General features: G+C 37.5%; 1 protein-coding gene across 1 annotated transcript in view; it reads right to left on the bottom strand.

Annotated features, from left to right (window-relative positions):
* The window catches only part of Usp50 (ubiquitin specific peptidase 50), a 40,011-nt gene that overhangs the window by 8,077 nt on the left and 9,602 nt on the right, over positions 1–22,332 (bottom strand). The window contains 5 exon segments of the mRNA XM_005316563.5: positions 10,639–10,771; positions 16,485–16,627; positions 18,470–18,679; positions 20,786–20,981; positions 21,248–21,442. Coding sequence (XP_005316620.4) covers positions 10,639–10,771; positions 16,485–16,627; positions 18,470–18,679; positions 20,786–20,981; positions 21,248–21,442 — 877 coding nt within the window.

Raw genomic sequence — 22,332 nt, 5'->3', positions numbered from 1 at the left:
GAAAAGCACAGATCACTCTCATTGAAAAAAAGATGTCTTAAAATGTAGTAAGACAAATACAGTAAAATGTTACCCAAGACAATATCAAATTATATTTTTCCCAGTAATGCAAAGACAGTAATATTAGAAAGTACATAAATGTAATTGACAATATTGTGGTTCTAGAAAGCCATAACAGCTCAGTTATTATGGAGAAAAAAATCTAATAAAATTCTGCTCCTTCACAAACACAAATCTAAAACCTGCACAGAAGGAAATGTGAAGCTACTAAAAACTTATAACATCATTTTTGATGATTCCACTTAAAAGAACAATAAGATGCTTACTATCACTACCTTATATTCATTATACACTGGAGGTCCTAGACACAGCAGTAACATAGGATAAAGGAATAATAGATAAAATAATTGGAAAGGAAAAGGCAAAACTGGCCTTTACAAAAGAGTTGTAAACAAATTGGTAAAAATGAAAATTGAGTTAGGTGACTAGGTATGGTAAAATGACCATTTGGATGCACCAGCCATAACAATTATAAAAATTAACATTTATTATAGGAACAAAATCAACAAAAGTAGGGTATTTAGGAGTAAACTGTAAGAAAAGATATGCAAGACCTCTGGAGGAAATTACAAAATATTATGGAATGATATACTAAAGCAAACCCTAAATAAATGGAGAGATGTACCATTGTTCCAGGGACAGAGAACCAAACTAACTCTCACTAATCAGTGCAAACAAAATACAATAGGCTTGAAATTGACACGATCCAAAAATAGTCAACACACTTCCTGAAGAATAAGAAGAAAATTGTGATGCTTTTGACTTATGGGAATAATGATGGGTCTTGCCCTGCCAGAGATCAAGATTTATTTTACAGCTATAGTAATTAAGATAGTATGCAATTAGCCCAAACATGAATGAACTGACCAAAGGACACACACCACAGGATAAGCAACTTTATAAATTATTATTGAGAAAAAGAATGTTAAGACATCCATTATTCATATGGAAAAAAGTAAAATTGAGTTTCTACATCATACCATACTATCAAAAGTACCAAACAACAATTTTCTTCAGAAGACATATAAATATTTACATAAATGCAGGATTGGAAAAGATTTTTTTTTTCCTTTTTATGGTATTAGAGATTGAACCTAGGAGCTTTACACATGCTAGGCAAGCACTATACCACTGAGACATATCCCCAGCCCTTTTTATTTTTATTTGTTTATTTATTTATTTATTTTACTTTCAGACAGAGTCTTACTAAGTTTTCCATTATTGAATCTGGCCTCAGATTTGCCATCCTCCTGCCTAAGCCTTCTGTGTTGCTGGGATGTCAGGCGTATACTAACGTGCTGGGTGTGGTTAGGATTTCTTAAACGAGACAGAAAAGACTTAATTGGAAAAATTTGGTGTTTCAACTAAATTAAATTAAAAATTCTCTTTGTCAAAAGTGACTGTTTAACAATCAAATGTAGTTTATGAATTCTGAATAAATTCTGATCCTTAAAAAAAAACCAAAACTTGGGCTGGGGATGTGGCTCATGCGGTAGCGTGCTCGCCTTGCACGCATGCGGCCCGGGTTCGATCCTCAGCACCACATACAAACGAAGATGTTGTGTCCGCCAAATACTAAAAAATAAATATTGAAAATATTAAAAAAAAAAAAAACCAAAACTTTGGGACAGTTGACATTAGAAAACAGATCTATGAGTGTTTAAGCAATAGAGTTTTAAATTTTCTTATGTATAATACTAGTATTGTAAGCATGTATAAAAATGTGATTTAAAGATATATGTTGATATATTTTTGGATGGAGTGTCATGATAAATGCAACTAATATACAAGTAAGTAACTAAAAACTGTGTGTGTGATATACCCCCACACAGAGAACATAAATATATTAAAGTGTACACAACGATATAATTTTAATTATTGACTCTAGGTGAAATATGTATAAATGTTCCTTGTATAGTTCTTTCAGTAAGGGAAATAAAGGAACCTCCATTTTTAGGAGGCCTGAGGAATGTCTGGGTATAGGGCATTTAGAGATCAAGGACATTGTCCAACTAAACTGAAAGGTGCACTGCACAATATCCTTGTGTGGGAAAGAAGCTGCCATCTCTCCAGGTGGAGTGTGGAAAACGAAGGAAGGAACCATTTTGCAGCTGCAGAATGGGGGTCAGCAGCTGAGGGAGCCCATTCTTGCAAACCCAAATTGGGCCCAAAATACAGACACAGTAAACACACTGCACAACATAAAGTGTGCCTAAGCAACCAGGAGAAAATCAAATGTGGAGAGAGGTTTACACTGGGGACAACTTGTCATGGAGCTCCACCCAGCTCTAACCCTCCCTCTCCAATCTGGCTGCTTACAGGACCAGATGGGAGAGAGGTGTCTGGTCAGAAATTCAGAAATTTGGAAGGGCAGGGACAGGAGAGATTGAGTTTAGAGACTGAACCCAAGACCAGGAAATGTGGTGACTGCAGGTGACATAGGGGACAAAGAATTTGCTCCTCCACCACACAAGTGGAACCCAGAGGAGATCCCTGGGGTATAGTCTTCCAGCATGGACCAGCAATTACTGGACCCTGAAGGTGTACTGATTTAAAATCTCCAGACCTACTGGTATTCAGCAAAGAGCCTAGAACCCACCTAAGCCTAAATCCCTCCTCCAGAAATTTTGTCTACAAGATTACCTTCCATGATAAACAAAAGTTAAAAAATTCACAACCAGAAAGCCTGCACTACAAAACATAATAAGATATTCATGAAGAAGAAATGAAAAATAAAAGTGAAAACCATAAAAGGGAAGAACTACACTATCAACAGAGAAACTAATTCAAATTAAAACCAGAAATAAATCAAAATGAAAGGGAATAAAATTCATATCTCAATAAAAAACAAATAAAAATAAAAATGAAAACCATAAAAGGGAAGAACTACACTATCAACAGAGAAACTAATTCAAATTAAAAACAGAAATAAATCAAAATGAAAGGGAATAAAAATCATATCTCAATAAAAACATTGAATGTAAATGGCCTAAATTCATCAATCAAAAGACATAGCCTGGGATTGGATTAAAAAACAAGACCCAATAATATGCTGCCTCCAAAAGAGTGAACTCATACACAAAGACATCCACAGAATAACGGTAAAAGAATGAGAAAAAAACATATCATTCACATAGATCTTGTAAACAAGCTGGGATTTCTATCCTCATATCATTAAAAGTGGACTTTAAGCCAAAGTTAATCAGAAGGGACAAAGAAGGACATTTCATACTGCTTCAGGGAATTTGTAAACCAACCATACATAATATTTATTCCCCAAGATATCGAGCATTTACATACATCAAACAAACCCTTATCAATTTCAAGAAGCAAATAACCTCGACACAATAATACTTTAACATACCTCTCTCACCACTGGATAGATCCTCCAAACAAATAAACAAAAAACCACAAAGTATTTATAGAACTAAAAGATAACAACAATTTAGATAATATACATATAATAGAATATTTTATCCATCAAGGACTGAATACACTTTCTTCTCAGCAGCACATGGATCCTTCTCTAAAATAAACTATATCTTAGGCCACAAAGCAACTGTGAGCAAATAAAAAAAAATAGAGATAATGCCTTGCATCCTATCAGATCATATTGGAATGAAATTAGAAATAAATGGTAAAATAAAAAATAGAAACTACTCTAAATTGGGAGACTAAATAATATGCTATTGAAAGGTAAATGGATAGCAGAAATCAGGGATGAAATAAAAAATACTTACAGGTAAATGCGAATAGCAATATAATATATCAAAATTTCTGGGACATTATGAAGGCAGTGCTAAGAGGAAAGTTCATTACATTGAGCTCATTTATTAAAAGAATAAAAAGTCAAAAAATAAATAACCTGACATTACATCTCAAAACCCTAGAAAGAGAAGGACAAATTAATAACAAAAACTGTAGAATACAGGAAATAATTAAAATCAGAGATGAAGTCAATGAAATTGAAATAAAAGAAACAACCCAAAAATCGACAAAACAAAAAGTTGATTCTTTGGGGGGAAAAAAAAATCAATGAAATTGATAAACCCTTAGCCAAGCTAACAAAGAGAGAGGGAAAAAACTCAAATTACTAAAATTTACTATGAAAAATGAAATCACAATAGACACTACTGAAATACAGATGATAATGATAATAAGAACCAATTTTGAAAATCTATACTCTAGTAAAATAGAAAATCTTAAAGACATTGACAAATTTCTAGAGACATGTGACCTACCCAAATTGAAGCAGAAGGACATAGAAAATTTAAACAGATAAATTTCAAGCAATGAGGGGCCAGGAATGTGGCTCAGTGGTAAAGTGCTCACCTAGCACATGTGAGGCTCTGGGTTCGATCCTTGGCACCACATAAAAACTTATTGTGTCCACCTACAACTAAAACAAATATTTTAAAAATTCAAGCAATGAAATTGAAAATGCCATCAAAAGCTTACCAACAAAGAAAAGCCCAGAACCAGATGGATTCTCAGCTGAGTTCTCCCAGACCATCAAAGAAGAACTAACACTAATCCTCCTCAAATTATTCCATGAAATAGAAAAGGAGGGAACCCTTCCCAAGCTCGTTCTATGAAGCTAGTCCCACCATAATACCAAAACCAGACAAAGACACGTCAAGGAAAGAAAATTTCAGACCAATATTCCTGATGAACATAGATGCAAAAATTCTTAATATTACTGGCAAATCATTTTCTTTCCAGGATGCCTTCTATCACCACTTCTATTCAACATAGTACTGGAAACTCTAGTCAGATCAATTAGACAACAGAAATAAATGAAAAGGATATATATAGAAAAAGAAGAATTCAAACTATCCCTATTTGCTGATGACATGATTCTATATTTAGAAAACAAAAAACTCCACCAGAAAACTTCTTGAACTCATAAACAAATACAGCAAAGTAGCAGGATTCAAAATCAACACCCATAAATCAATTGTGTTCCTATACATCAGTGATGAATCAACTGAAAATGAGGAAAACCATTCCATTTAAAATAACCACAAAAAAATAAAATACTTAGGAACCAACCTAACAATAGAGGTGAAGGATCTCTACAGTAAAAACTATAGAACACTAAAGAAAGAAATCAAGGAGGCCTTTAGAAGATGGAATGAACTCCCATGATCTTGGATAGGCAGAATTAAGATAGTCAAAATGGCCACACTACCAGAAGCACTATTTAGAGATTCAATGCAATTCCCATCAAAATTCCAATGACATTCTTCATAGAAACAGAAAAGGCAGTCATGAAATTAATTTGGAAAATAAGAGGCTCAGAATAGCCAAAGCAATTCTCAACAAGAAAAGCGAAGCAGGAGTCATCAAAATACCACACCTTAAATTATACTACAAAGCTATGGTAACAAAAACAGCATTGTATTGTCACCAAAACACACGTGAAGACCAGTGGTTCAAAATAGAAGACACAGAGACAAATCCACATAAATACAGTTATCTTATACTAGACAAAGGAACCAAAAACATTCACTGGAGAAAAGATAGCTTCTTTAACAAATGGTGCTGGGAAAACTGGAAAGCCATATGTAATAGAATGAAAGTTAACCCATCTCTCTCACCCTGCACAAAAATTAACTCAAAGTGGATCAAAGACCTAGGGATTAGAACAGAAATCCTGCATATACTAGAAAAAAATGTAGGCTCAGCACTTGAATATATTGGGTCAGGAACTGACTTTCTTAAGACTCCTAAAAGCGCCAGAAGTAAAATCAAGAATCAATAAATGGGATTTTACCTAACTAAAAAGCTTCTTGACAGCAAAGGAAACAAGAGTATGAAGAGAGAGTCTACAGAATGGGAGAAAATCTTTACCACCTGTACCTCAGATAGGGCATTAATTTCCAGAATATACAAAGAACACAAGAAACTTAACACCAAAAAAGTAAATAACCCAATCAATAAGTGGACAAAGGAAATGAACAGACCCTTCTTAAAAGAAGAAATACAGATGGTCAACAAATGTATGAAAACATCTTTAGCAATTAGAGAAATGCAAACCAAAACTACACTTGAGATTTTTATCTCACTCCAGTCAGAATGACAACTATCAAGAATACAAGCAACAATGTTGGCAAGGATTTGAGGAAAAGGGTATGCACATAAATTATTGGTGGGACTGAAAATTGTTGCAACCAGTCTGGAAAGCAGCATGGAGATTTCTCAAAAAAACTAGGAATGGAACCACCATTTGACCCAGTTATCTCACACCTTGGCATATATCCAAAGGAGTTAAAAATCAACATACTACAGGGATGCAGCCATATCAATGTTTACAGCAGCTCAATTCACAATAGCTAAGCTATGGAACCAACCTATATACCCATGAACAATGAATGGATAAAGAAATTATGGTGTATATAAACAATGAGATATTACTCAGCCATAAAAAAGAAAGACTTTATGACATTTGCTAGTAAATGGGTGGATGTGGAGACTATCATGCTAAATGAAATAGGCCAATCCCCCCCAAAATCAAAGGTTGAATGTTTTTGTTGATATGTGGAAGCTAAATCACAATAAAGGAGGGGGGAGGAGAAAAGTTTACTAGATTATACAAAAGGGAATGAAGGGAAGGGAGGGGGGATAGGAATAGGAGAGACAGTGGAATAAATCTGACAATTTTTCTATGCACATATATAAAAAACCTAAGTAAATCACATCATTGTGTACATCAATTTAAATAAAGATGAAAGATAACAAGTGCTAGGATATGCAGAGAAGGGAACTCTTATATACAATTGGTGGGAATGTAAATTAGTATTTCCATTATGGAAAATAATTTAAATTTTCCTCAAAAAAATAAAAAATAGAATCATCGTATAACCCAGCAATCCCACTTATGGATATGTATCCTAAGGAAATGAAATTAATAGGAAGTGATATCCTCAGGTCCACATTCATCACAGCACTATTCACAACTGCCAAGGCACATACTTAATCACGCTACATGTCCATCAGTTGATGAATGTATAAAGAAAATGTAGTATATATACACAATGGAATACTATCTGGACCTTTAAAAAGGAAGAAATTCTTCCATTTGCAATGATGGATAAAGTTTGAGGATATTGTGCTAAGTGAAATAAGCCAGGCACAAAAAAAATTAACACCACCACATGATCTCACATCTGGAATCTTAAAAAAAGTCAAACTCATTGAAGAAGACAGTAGAATGTTGGTTACTAGAGGCTGAAAGGAAAACAACAGGTAATGGAAAGTTGTTGGTCAAAGATACAAAAGTTTAGCTAGACAGGATAAGTTTTTGAGACCTGTTGTACAACTGGTGACTATAATCAATAATGTATAATATATTTGAAAATAGGTGAGAGTAAATGACAAATGTCTATCACAAAAAAATGAAACAATATATGTTAATCAACTCAATTTAACATTCCACATTGCATACATATAGAACAGTACATACAATATAGCAGACACAGAAAGCATACAAACAATACTACATGATGAGTACAGCTGCATACATGTGCAAAGAAGAAAGAAAGAATACATGGAAAAAATACACATGGAGTTCATGTAATGGTAACATCAGAGAGGCCAGGGGAGTGGGATCATTAAAGATATACATGAGGAACGGGGTTGTAGCTCAATGGTAGAGCTTCTCACATGTAAAGCACTGGGTTCACTCCTCAGCAACACATAAAAATAAAGGTATTGTGTCCATCTACAACTAAAAAAAATAAAATAAAAGATATACATGAGACTGATTCTACCTACAATACGTTGTTTTTTAATGTAGGTTGAGAGTACTTTGAGTACTTATTCTATTTAGTTTTCTGTGCCTGAAATGTTTTATAAGTTTTAAAATAGTCTTTCTGGAAACCAATCATTTGAGGATGGTTGAAGGAACTAAATATTGTGAGTATGATTGCTATTTTCAAATATTTGAAGGAACATCATGCATAAGGAAAAAATATATTCTTCCTAACATATATGGATAGGCTCTTGTTCAGCAAGCCAGGCACACATTACTACTATTGCTTCAAAGGACAAATGCAGGGAAAGAACAAGGAGCAGGGTAGAAGCTTCCTCTGGGCTTCCTATAGAGACATGTTTCAGAGCCAGAGGTAACAGGATGTGGAGCTGAGAGCAGGACTGTTTGGAGACAGCCTCCTTGTTCAGATCTTGTCTCTGATCTTTGTAGGCAGTATGATTTGGGGTAAATTATTAACTTTTGTGTGCCTACAGCCAGACTGTAAAATGGGGATGATAATAATGGTGCCCGTCCTCACAGGGCTATGATGAAGATTAAAGTAACAGTGCCTGGTACATAGCAAGTGTCTGTAAAGCAAATTGAATAAATACCCTGGCAGATAAAGTACCTTCCTTTTAAAGCAGCAAAATCTTCAAGACCTCATGTAAAAGCTGCATAGATCTCTTCTCTAAGGAAGATGAGGAGGTATCCTTCCCTTCTGGTCTAAATGAATATCATATTTCAATCTGCACACAAATTACACCAAAATCTTGCTAAAATGCATGCTCTGAGTCAGAATGTCTGGGGTGGGGCCCAAGAGTCTTGATTTCTAACAGGGGAACTGATGCTCCACACCTGCAGTAGCAAAGCCCTAGAGGGACTTTTCCTATCTCCGTGCACCTTAATGTCAATGATGTTTAGTTCTTATCTCTCTGGATCATCATTTTGCCATGAATTCTAAATGTATATCTTTTCCAAAGATATACATTTAGCCCTTCACTTAACTAAAAATAACTTAAATACTAAATAGATTCAGAATTTATTAAAGGCTTGGGAGATTCTTTATATAAATGTGTATCTTTTCACAATGTACCTCGATTTTAAATATGAATTCTGCTTTTTATCACTTAAATTTTCTTAAAAGAGAAACTCTTTAAAGTTAAAATAGTAAAATCTAGGGGAGGGAAGTTCCTGTAGTATTTTGAAATTCACATTAGTGTCTACATTTGATATGACAGAGAGAGAGATGTCACTGTAGATTCCCAAATAGAGTGAAGAAAGAAAAACTAGTTGGGGACAGGATAAACTGGAAAGAAGGAGAATGTCAAGAATTTAAGTGAAAACGATAAAGTGATCATTTTAAAAAGTTTGGTGGTATGGTTCTGAGAAATGTTGTAGTAGGTACCCCCTTTCTCCCCAAAAACAGTCTTAACTGGGCTTCTTCAGAAATCTTCACCATGGATGATTTTGGGACTGTCAGAAAAAAAATTTCTACAAAAGAGTTTAATGTAGATAAACTTCCAATTTTCATGTTGCCCTGTTTTACTTGGCCACTGTCTGGGAAGAAATCCGCACTCCAGGTGTTGGATACCCCTTTACTAGTTTTTCACAAACACGTATCCAGTATAGTAGTTTGTAGAAATGTATAAACAAAGCCTCTGGCCTTGAGCTGGAACTTGAAAAGATGTCTACATTTCTAAGATAAGAGAAGTTACCAATTGGGCTCCATGGTAACAGCTGGCAGGGGGAGGAAAGAAAGGGGGGAAGAAGCTCTCCCCTTCTCAGGTACTGCCCTTGAAGGATTAACTTTCCCAAAACAGTGAAAGAAAAAGCTGCTTTTATGTGAACTTCTGCTGACTGTGAACTTCTGAGCCCCTTCCCTTATATGCTGGGTATAAATTTCTGAAACTACCTGAACTCGGGGTTCATGGGATTGATTACAACAGAAGCTGTGCCCTCTGAACCTGGCTGCAATGCAGCCAAATAAAACTGTTTCCTGCTGTCTTTGGTGCCTTGCCTCATCTGTCCCTACAACAATGTTAATGAGGAAGACCAGCGAGATTATCATTTTAGAATATGTTAGTTCAACAATAAGGTGAAGAGGCAATGGGCCTTCAGTATATCAGAAGCCTGGTGGAGCACACCGCTCTGGCAGGGGCCAAACCCCTCTGATACACACGCAATTGGACCTTCAGGTCCAGTCTGGAACATGACTAATATGACTATATTCTGAAACAGATCTTTGATATCATGATCCAGAACAGAAGCCCAGAGAACAGTATGCTACCCGGGGCTGGTTGAAGTGAGAGGTTCTGGTGATTTGATCTGAATTATTCTCAGGCTTTCTTTCCTTTAGGGACTCCTCACAGATTATGATTGACATAGAGCCCTTTCCTAGTCAGGCTGCATATAGGCATTGAGTCTGTGACTATTAGTGGCTTTGGCCACTGAGTGGCTCATGATTATGCAACCTAACACTATTGGAACTGAGATCTATGGCCTCTAGGAGCACAATTTGCAAATGTCCCTCCATCAAAATAGCCCTGAGTGGAGAGAAAGCAGAAAGGCTGTGGGTTGGCGGTTTCATTCTTTCACTACTCTGCTATTCTATGTCAAAGCAGAAAGTTCCCATGCTCCATAATTTGTTTTTAAAAGGATGGTATAGGAGAAGTCAGAGAGAGAGAAGGAGTAGGAATTCAAGCAGATAATCCAGAATTTTCTTTAAAATTATGTTATAGACAAGCTCTTGTTCAGCAAGCCAGGCACACATTACTACTATAGCTTTAAAGGACAAATGCAGGGAAAGTACAAGCTACTTTACTCACCACCACTGCACAGAGGTTGTATTTGGGATGCTTCCGGAAAACTGGACAAATGTAAGGAGTGAGGTCCAAGTTAGTGAGTGGGTAATGAATATCTGTTCTCAGTTTTCTTTTCAGTGTACCCTGGATGTCAAACCTGGAGAAATAAAAAGTATATTAAGTATAAAGTTTGTGAGGCACACATTAATGAACTCTATCTTGACAAATTCCAAAAACAGTTAAAAGTAATTTATTAGAAAGATTAGCTGGTGGGGCTGGGATTGTGGCTCAGCGGTAGAGTGCTAGCCTAGCATGGGTGGGACCTGGGTTCGATCCTCAGCACCACATAAAAATAAAGGCATTGTGTTGTGTCCATCTACACCTAAAAAATAAATGTTAAATAAGGACAAATTAGCTAGTACAGACCTGTACATAAATTTCTTCTTTCTTATCTAAATGTATTTGGAAACACATCCACAAGCCTCACCAAAAGTGAGACTGGTATGATCCAGGAGTTGGATCTAGAGGGGAAACAGTGTATATTCAAGCTAAACTGAACCTAGTGGGGGAAAAGGACCAAAAGCAGATTCAGCATAGACAGTGGAAACCCCAAGGGAAACCTCCTGAGAACTTTGCCCCAGCAGATGTGAGTCATGCTAACCCAGGGGCTCGTCTTTTCCCTATCTTGATTTCAGCACAGGTTGTCTTGCCAGTGTCCTGATTTCAAGCTCGGAGGTCCTAATATAATGTTTCAATAAGAAAATGTGGTGAAAATCTTTCACATTCTGTACTGGTATATAGATTAGAAGTTTCCAAAGCTGGGCTCATATCAGAATCACTCAAGAGCTTTAAAAAGAAAATAATCATGTACATTTCAGAAAAATGACTGATTAAGGCCAGAAGTGAGGGGATTATTAGATAAGGCTGAGTCTTCTTGTGTCAGAAAGCAAGAAACCTTGTTCAGAAAAACTAAGGCAATACCATGACCTAGGAATCTCATGAGTAGATACCATTTCAAGAGAAATGAAGATTTATGTAAATCATAAAGCATAGATATATGTAAACCATAAAGCATAAATAGCAGCTTTATTCATAATTGCCAAAAATTGGAAATAACTCAAAAGTCCACCAGCTGGTTAATGGATAAATAGCTGGGTTTTTTTTTTCTCCCATAAAAAGTAACAATAGGGACTAGGTTGTAGTTCAGTGGTAGAGTGCTAGCCTAGCATGTGTAAGGCACCAGGTTCAATTCTCAGCAACGTATATAAATAAATAAAATAAACATTCATTGACAACAATTAAATATTTTTTTAAAAGCTAACAATACGAAGCACCAAGAACGATCTACTAAAATATGCAACAACATAGGCTAAGCTCAAAAGCATTATGCTACATGAAAGAAGCCAGACTGAAAAGGTTACATAGAATATGACTTTTCTGAAGGTAAAACTGCAGAGATGGAAATCAGATCAGCAATTTCCAGGATTTTAGGGTGGGAGAAGTGGGTGGTGGAAAAAAACCATAAGAAAACTTCTTGGGGGTAATGGAATTAGTCTATATGTTGGTTGAGGCAGTAGAGTATCTAAACATTTGTCAAAATTCATAGATAATGTACACTTAAAAAGGATACATTTTAAGTAAGTATAGCAACATAAACAGACAAATTAACTAAGGGGGTCTTAGGTACAGGCTTGAGGGGGCTCCCAAAGGCCAATTTGGAACAACACCAAAACAAGAGGAGACTTGTATGATTACACATACAAGGAACTTGAAAGTCACTTCTCTAACAATAAGTTAGAGAAAAAACTGAAAATCAACTCTTCTTAGATCTATGAGAGAAGTGATGTGGGAGAACAAACTGATATCCCCAAAATCAGGAGAGACAGACAGAGAATCACAACTTACCAGAGCAGAATCTGCTGGGCAGAAACCATGAGGGAACCAGTCTGTGATAGGAAAACTGGAGATTGGAGAAGTGCTGGAGACTCATGCAAACAAGACTGAGCCTTAAACTCTAGAGGACTCAGTCAAAGGTCCTCCACACTTGTGTGAGATTTGCCTCCAGGCACCCCAAAAATTTCTCACAGTAAATATCAGAGGAAAATTTCCTCCTGCCTCTGGTGGGGAGAGTCACGAAGAAGCCATTTTGAAATATACCAGGAACACTCTAATCTTAATAGGGTCTTCTCACAGGAGAAACCAGTTAACTAGAGCATAGCCTGTTAAGGTTTTTACCAACCTAACTGAGCTGTGGGGAGGGGAATACCCAACTCGGCCTGTACTGACCATGCTCTTCCCTAATGAAGAAGAAAAAAGCTGAGGTGCACTGAGTCCAGAGACACAGATGCATTAAAAAACAAGACCTAACCGCAGGACAAGAACGATTTCCCCCTCCCCAACACCTCACCACCACATTACTAAAGACCTACTTAGAGCTGTTCTTTTTGTGCAGGACATCCTATAGACTATCAGGAAAAAAAATTACAAGTCAGACTCAGAGTCAAAGAGCACATTTTAAAGAACATGAGAATCAGAAATGGCAGGGTTGGGGCTGGGGTTGGGGCTCAGCGGTAGAACGCTTGCCTAGGAAGTGTGTGAGGCACTGGGTTCGATCCTCAGCACCACATTTAAAATAAGTAAATAAATAAATAAAGGTATTGTGTCCAACTATAACTAAAAAAAGGAGGAGGGGGCAGGATTTGGAATTGCCAGACTGAGAATTTAAAACTGGTTAATATCCTAAGAACTCTGATGGATAAAGCAGACAACATGCTTTATTGCGTTAATTCAAGAGGTAAAACTGTTACATTATGAGAGCTGTAACCTAATCCATGGATTAATCCACTTGTTGGATTGATAATATATTTTTTGGGGGAATGCTTGGGGATTTGAACAGAGGGCTTCATGCATACCAGGCAAGCACTTTACCACTGAGCCACATCCCCAGCTTGGTTTTTTTTTTTTTTTTTTTTTTTTTTTTGAGTCCTGAGGATTGAAATCCTGAGGATTTTGAGTCCTGAGGCCCTCACACATGCCAGGTAAATGTGCTACCACTGAACCACATCCCCAGGTGGATTGATAATTTGATTAACTACTGGGTGGTAACTATAGGCAGGTGGGTGTGGCCAGAGGAAGTTGATCACTGGTGTAGTGCCTCTGAGACATACTTGGCTCCTCAGGCTCTTACTCTGCTTCCTGGTTGCCATGAGGTGAGCAGCTTTCCTCTGTCATGACCTGCCACCATGATGCTCTGCCTCACTTCAAGCCCAGAGCACAGGAAATCAGCCAAACACAGACTGAAACCATGAGCTCCAAAGTAAACTTTTGCTCCTCTAAGTTGTTCTTGTTTGTATGTTGGTCCCAGAGACAAAAAAAAAAAAACTGATAACACCTGTTTCATTGCCTCATCACCATGCCTTTCTGTTCCATCCTCACATTTATCTGACAGACCAACATGCATCTGCATGTAGAATTCCCTTCTTCTTCTCTACCTGGAAAATTCCTCATTCTACTATGTTCACTCTTATTCTGCTGTTTTTCTGTAAAGTTTCTATTCCAAGTTTGTCTGAAGATTTCACTGGATATTTGAATTAGACAAATTAGATTAGAATCTTCACTGATCTAAATATATTCTATTTTGACAATCATTGCATAGCCCCCAGATTGACAAAATACATATGTCTTGTAAAACTTTTTTGACTTCTCATGTCCTTTCATTTTTTTTTAATCTGCCACATCAAGGCATTTGAAGAGACATGCCCTTCACAGATAAACAAATGGTAATAAGCACATGAAGAATGATCAACAGCATTAGTCACTAATGTTCAATGAGATACTAAGATGAGGGTCATTGTTAAAAACAACAACAAAATGGAAAGTAACAAATGATGGTGAGGACCGCAGAGAAATTGGAACACTGGAGATGGCCAAAGGAATGAAAGCTGGTGCAGCCACTATGGAAAACAGTTTGGCAGTTATCATAGAACCTATCAATTCCACTCCTAGACATGAACCTATAGGAACTGAGCAAGACTCAAACAGATGCTTTTCAAAACTATGACATTCATTAGGATAGTATTAAAGAAAGAAGATTAGAAAGAAATCAGGAAAACAATAAAAATTAATACAAGAAACCACATTTATCAACAAATTGATAAATAACAGCATTCTGTATTTGCAATATTATGGGCTAAATAACTAGAGTGAATTTCCAGGTAAAACAACTAAAATAGCTGGGTTGGGCTGGGGATGTGGCTCAAGCGGTAGCGCGCTCGCCTGGCATGCGTGCAACCCGGGTTCGATTCTCAGCACCACATACAAACAAAGATGTTGTGTCCGCCGAAAACTAAAAACTAAATATTAAAAAATTCTCTCTCTCTCTCTCTCTCTCTCTCTCTCTCTCTCTCTCTCTCTCTGGGTATAAGATAAAAGTATGAGATCTGGGGTTGTAGCTCAGTGGTGGAGTATTTGCCTCGCACACGTGAGGCCCTGGGTTAGAACCTCAGCACCACATAAAAATATTTAAAATGAGGATGTTGTGTCCATCTAAAATTTAAATAAATAAATAAATATAAAACAATAAAAGCATGAGTCAAAGTTTGGATAGTCATGAAATCAGACAAGAGATTCATAATGATAAAAGGTTTAATTCACCAAGGATTTGTATCGCTTTAAAATGTTTCTACTCTTATTAATGCAGCTTCATTTTTTAAAACCCCCAAAGTGACAGAACTACAACAATTAGACAAGTCCATAATTTAATCAAGAGGTATCAAACAGATATTTTTTATACCAGTGTTCATTGTGGCAATTCAAAATAGCTTAAAAGTATCTGGGTGTGGTGGCGCACGACTGTGATCCCAACATTTTGGGAAGCTGAGACAAGAGCATCACTAGTTCAAAGCCAGCCTCAGCAACAGCAAGGCACTAAGCAACTCAGTGAGATACTGTCTCCAAATAAAATAAGGTTGGGGATGTGGTTCAGTGGTCGAATACCCCTGGGTTCAATCCCCAGTACCAAAAAAAAAAAAAAAAAAAGCTAAAATGTGGAAACAGCTCAAATGCCTGTCCATCATCACATGATAGATGAACAAGCTATGGAATATATATGCATTGAAATTGAGTATAACATTGTAAATATAGTAAATATGTAAATATTGTAAATATGTTATATTATAAATATTATACTAGGAAGGAGATTCTGGTACATGCTGCCATACGGATAAACCTTGAAAGCATTACACAAAGTGAATATGCCAGACAAAAACACAAACACTGTTTATATGAGGTACCTAGAAAAGGCAAAGTTATAGAAGCAGAAGTTGACTAGGGTTATAGAGGACCAGGAGAGGGAGGGTGTAGAGTTATTGCTTAATGGTTAGAGTTTGTTTAGGAGAATGAAAAGTGGTGATAATTTTACAACATTGTGAATGTAATTAATGCTAAAACATTGTACACTTAAATTGCCATAATGGCAAATTTTACATTATGTATATATTGCCACAATTTTTAAAATTAACAATGTAATATGCCAGATTCTATTGGATTGTACATTTTTAAATGGGTGAATTGTTGTCATGTGAATTACATCTCAATAAAGTTCTTCAAAAGTATCTGACCACAAGCCAGGCTTGGTGGGACACACCTATAATCCCAGAGAATGGACAGCCTGAGGCAGGAGGACCACAAGTTCAAAGCCAGCCTCAGCAATTTAGGGAAGCTCTAAGCAACTTAGTGAGACCCTGTCTCAAAATTAAAAAAAAAAAAAAAAAAAAAAAAAAACACTGAGGATGTGTTCTCAGTGATAAAGTGACCCTGGGTTCAATTCCTAGTATAAAAAAAATCTGCCCATTAAATGTCAAAACTCATACCTTTTTAAGTGAAAAATAATTATTTTTGGTGCTTTGGAAATACTGGCCCTCACAGCTGTTTCCTGCTTGGTTTCACAAAAGGAGCAATGAATTTGGTTGTTCCAGGTCAATGTGTCTTGTTGAAAAAAACACTGGAGACAGTCCTGTTGAGAAAGAAAAAGCATTTGGTGACCAAACTGGATAAACTGCCTCCTGGGGTCTCTGTCTATATTAGAACTTTTCTCAAAGTCAGCAAACCAGGAGATATCAGTGTCACATACTGCAGCCCAGACAGCTGTAAAATCTACCCAACTGAAGAGCTGCCTCTTTCTCACATAGTTACTGAGATGGATTGATTGCTCATCTCTTATTATCTATGAATCAGCATCTTAACATTGATGGTTTATTTCAGAATATAGACTACAGTTTCGCATTCTTCTCACCACTAAAATGGCCTGATGACTGAAAAAGGGCCATATCTGAGGGTTCAGGTGTGGTGGCCCTTGAAGACATTAGGGCAGAGATAAATTAGACCCCATATCCACAGGAGATACTCTCACTGTGGCCAGGGCCCTGGTTCTGCACACTGTTAACCTAAAGAGGAAGATGAGCATATATTTTGTTTTCAGCAGAACAGCCAGCACCCTCACTTAAAAGAGTGTTTGGAATTTCTTTCAACCAATCTTTAGTTGTTTCATCTGAGAACAAAAACCAGTCCTGAATAAGTAACAGGATTCTGTTATCTCATTCTGATACGTGAAAACTTTCAGTAGTCAGTTGTGGTGGCACATGGACTTGGGAGGCTGAGGCAGGAGGATCTCAGGTTTGAGATCAGCCTCAGCAATCCAGCAAGACCATCTCAAAATAAAAATAAAAAGGGCTGAGAGTATAGCTGAGTAGTGGATCACCCTTGGGTTCAATCCCCATGACTAAGAAAATAAATAAAATGAAAAACTGAGCAGCAGATGTGCTTTCATTATTTAGAGAGAAAATACAAATCCATATATAATTCTGCAAGGAAGATTATTGCTCCCTACTTCCTATTATGCTCCTAACTTACTACTTCTGACAACTACTGTCCCTTCCTGATCCCCAGGCCCCTGCAGCCCTACACTGCTCTACCCTACATTCCTGCTTACGCGTTAACTTTTGGCACTGTGGTGAAGAAAACTAGAGAACCAAATTAAGGCATACGATTCCACTCTCTCTTCCAAACACATTTCACAGCTTTAGTCCAAAATATAAGAGCTCAAGACTACAGTCAGAGTCTTATTAATATTTAGTTCCCGGTTTGAACCTATAGAACTCTGGGGTGAAGGCAGGTCGTAATGTTTTTGCAAGAAATGATAAATTCCCTATATGCCAGACCATCTCTATAGAGTAAAAATCCCACCTAACTTTTCAATTTTACAGTGAGACTGCTTTTCAAGTAAGTGTGTTTAGAAATACAACCACTGCCAGGTCATGGTGGCATATGCCTATAATCCCAGTGACTGGGGAGGCTGAAGCAGGAGGATTACAAGTTCAAAGCCAACCTCAGCAACTTAGGGAAACCCTTAGCAAGACTCAGTCTCAAAATAAAATGTAAAAACAACTGGGGTAATGGCTTAGTGGTATAGAGCCCCTGGGTCCTATCCCTGATACCAATAAAACAAAACAAAAAAACCCTGAATCCATAGTATTTTTGGCTAATAAGTTGCTTTTCAAAAAAATGCTATTATCATGAACTTCTCTCCTTCCTTTATTTCTTAAGTTGTAAAGCTGCCTTCTCATCCTGAAAAATGTAGAAAATAACCCTGAGAACATCTGGGGCTGAGGGTAGAGCAGGACAGACGTATCCAGTAGTAGATCGGCACAGTGGTGTGGGACAGTAGTCCCAGCTACTCAGGACGTGGAGGCAGGTGGATCACTGGATCCCAGGAGCTCGGAGGCCAGCCTGGGCAGTGCAGCAAGACTCTGTCATAAGAAAAGAAAAGAAAAAGCATTTAATAGTAGGAGCTGCCTACCTGAAGGGAACATTCATATTCAGATGGAATGGGGAGGGAGAGGACAGTGAAGACTTCGTTCTTGTAGGTGCAGTTCTCACACTTCAAACATATGATGCCATAATTGAGCTGCCCTTCAAACAGCCGTGTGATGATAGACGTCTCATTGGCAATCACCTTCCTGCAGCATCTCTGAGCAGATCCTTTCTCATGTGATCGTCTTCGGTGGTACTGAATCAAGGATAAACTCTCACATCAACTATTGGTTATCAAAAAACAGTTTTATTTTATGTATTCATTTATTTATTTAATTCTAATTAGTTATACATGTCAGTAGAACACATTTTGACACATTGTCCACAAATGGAGCACAAATTCTCATTCCTCTGGCTGCATGTGGTGCAGAGTCACTCCAATAGTGAAATCTTAAATGTATATAGCGTAATAATGTCTCAAAACATATAGAATGACATTTTCCTATCAGAATGATATATTCCCATTAGAAACCACTTAGTGTTGGATTCAGACAATAAGTAGAACAAGGCCTTCCTTGAGAGTGTATGTCATTTGTGGTTTTTGATGATTCAGTTATTTCCCTTATTTGGTAAAGCTGAAACTGAGGACACCCCAACTAGTAAATGCAAGTCCAGGCCCCCAATCTGACAGCCTCTGACTGAGATAGAGGAATCTGAATCTAGTTTTTCCTGGAAAAGGGGTAAGTCAACTACTTAACTAACCTTAGGCAATGAAAGCTGATCTAGAGGTTAAATGAAGGAATATAATCTTTCTTCTTTCCAGTCTCTTCAGCTAATGTTCCCTACTCTTTTCTACTTTAAGTTATAGAAAACACACTTATAAATAAGTAAATGAATGAATGAACGTTGTGCCCCAAACTACTCTTTTTTTTTTTAATAAGTAGCTGTCTGTTCCTGTGTCAAATATAGGCACACTTGGTCCTTAGTGTAGGTTCTGTTCCACTTTATATCACGAAACAGACTGGTCTGATTTCTTGGCCCTCATCTTGATTGGGCCACATACACAGTCCCTGATAGCTTTGTCCACTGAATGGGTGTGGGAAATGTGCTTTTATCTTCCCGTTTGTGGTTAGTGGTTTTGATCTCACGGTAGATACAAAGCATTGGTGCTTTCTCCAGTTTTCTGTTAATAGCAAAAGAATGGAAACAAAGTTCTACTTATTTTTCACACACACACACAAATGCAAATCTTAAATTTCCAAGGCAGCCTGACCTAACAAGTCTTGTGGCCTGGTTGGCATCTAGCTCATACTGGAAACAGCATTTCCAGAATTTTCAGGGGCTTCAGGGCCTCCGTAGACTGCCCTTGGAGCTGGATCAGCTCCCACAGCCAGCTCTGGTGGGAGCTGCGCTTGCCATCCTGCAGGTGCTTGCTGCTCTCCTCATGCTTGTTTGCTGCCAAGGTCTTCCACTCTGACAGGAACAAAATGCCCTCATTTCCCCTAATTTCTAGTTTGGCCCAGGGAACCAGAATGCTATTTATTTCAGATTGGCAGCAGATGAGAACATGCGTGATTGCTACTGAACAACACCTTCCCCTCTGACTAAAAAACAGTGCTCTGTGGATAGCTTGTTATTACTGACAACGAAAAATGGAACTGAAGATTATGATTAGTGGCTCCAGTTTGTGATCTTAATCCTAATGCTAATGATTTCCTGGATGTTAGGTATGGACAAGGGAACATTATCATAAGGAGACTGCATCAAGTCAAACACATATCTTCAGAAAGCATGGGTCTCAGACCAGGACCAAAGGCAGAACTTCAGAGAAATGGGTGATTTCAAGTTTAATCAAATGTATGTCCCAATCCAACGAAGAACTCAGGTTCAGCATGTTCAGTTTGGACATGTTTAGTACATGGGTCTGTCCCTTAATGTAACGTAAAGCCTAATATTTTCATGGATTTGTAGATATCACAAACATTTAGGTTGTAAAGTTTTATATTATTTCTCATTAGGAATTAATTTTTTTAATAAAAATATGATTTCCACTTTTAAAAACTAGTTCATGCAGCTTTTATTTGCAAAGGAAACTAGATTAGTAGTTCCACACCTGGCCAATCACTGGAAATGCCAAGAGACCTTTCTCAGTCTAACTAAATAACACCAAGTAAGTGCTGTAGAATCCCATCTCCCCAGGTGATTCTGCTGAAATTTGGTGAATACATTTGTACATTCAAGTACCCTAGCACCTAGAATAGTGCTTGGCATGGAACATGCAACATTGACTAAATAAATGAAAGAAAAACAGAAGTTGCTGATGAGACTGCAGGCTTATCCTAAGACCATAAATCCTACTTACCTTTTTCAGAGCTTCATGAAGTTCATTTAGGACATAAATCAAGAACTCCTGAGCATCTTGTTGTGTCTTTTTCATAAACGCTGGGTAGAGATTGCCAAGAGCTGACCGAAATACTTCTGGAGAGACACAGTCTGAGTCTCCAAGCCACATGTCTGTCATCAGGTATGCAAAAGCAGTGGCAACCTCACTGCAATCCCTTGGAAGAAGGAAGGGGCATGTTTCTGGCTGATTTAATGAAAAGAGGCACCTAATCACTCAAGCATGGGGAATCAGTCCAAAAATAGAACATCATTCATTTTTTGGTTGCCCATCCCACTTTACTCACCCTAGATCTGTTGTCTGGGGAGCTACAGCCTCGACAGGCCTGTTTAACCCTTTGCAGGGATTCCGGAGGGTTCCTTCCCTAACCTCTCCTGGGGGGTTGGGGCTGGGACTGACTGCAGGGAACACACAGGGTCTTACTTCTGAAGAGCTGTCATGTACTTTCCAGAGAGGAAGTACTCCACCAGTGGCGAGATGCTGCAGAGACACTGCAAGATGGCATTCATGTAGCACGTGTTGCCCAAGTTCCGCAGGCCAGTCACGCCCTGGGAGTGGGGCTGGTTCTCATCCGCCTCGTTAACTGGAAGGGAGTCATAATAGTCTGTGCACTCTGCACTGTGTTGGTGCCACGTGGAAAGAAGGAAAGCGTTTTGAGGGAACAAAATACGTGCAAATGACAATAATCCCCTTTTGACTCACGAAATAAGAGTCCTTAGTAAGACTTCCCTCAAACATGTTCCCTACCAAGGACAGAAGGATTTGAAATTGAAGTCCAAAATTGAATTCTGTAGAACAGAACTCTAAGTGATTGAAGCCAAACAAGACAATAGATAAAAAACTTTCTTCCTAAAATTCAACCAAGAGAACTGTTCAGTTGGTTAGTCTAAAGTGCAAATTTTCCTTCTAAAATCCAAATTTCTGCCATTTCTCCTGGGCAAGTAAATTATTACAAGTAGTAATGATAACAATAGGTAACAGTTAATAATAACAACAGCTATAATGTATTTAGCTTGGCAGTACATTAAGCACTTCACATGCATTCTCTCTCTCTCTCTCTCTCTCTCTCTCTCTCTCTCTCTCTCTCTCTCTCTCACACACACACACACACACACATTTAGTTGTCAATGGACCTTTATTTATTTATTTATTTATATGCAGTGCTGAGAATTAAACCCAGTGCCTCATACATGCCAGGCAAGTGCTCTACTGCTGATCCACAACCCTAGTCCTTTTTAACATGCATTTTCACATTAAACTTTTGTAACAATTATATGAGGTAGGAACAGTTCTTTTAAAATCAGTCCAAAATATTACAGATGAGATACAAGGTTTTAAGTGGTTTAGTCATTTGCCCATAGTAATACACCAAGGGAGGGGTAGAGAGGTATGTAGGAAAATATATACATATATTAAAAACACATACATATGTGAGTATATATATGTCTATATATAAGATATCTACACATAGAGACATAGAGAAAAGGAGAGCAGGAGAAAGAAAAAGG

This window comes from Ictidomys tridecemlineatus, chromosome 5 (genome assembly GCF_052094955.1).
Source record: "Ictidomys tridecemlineatus isolate mIctTri1 chromosome 5, mIctTri1.hap1, whole genome shotgun sequence".
Lineage (NCBI taxonomy): Eukaryota > Metazoa > Chordata > Mammalia > Rodentia > Sciuridae > Ictidomys > Ictidomys tridecemlineatus.
Note: the sequence above shows the minus strand (reverse complement) of the source record. Positions and strands in the feature narration are given on the sequence as shown.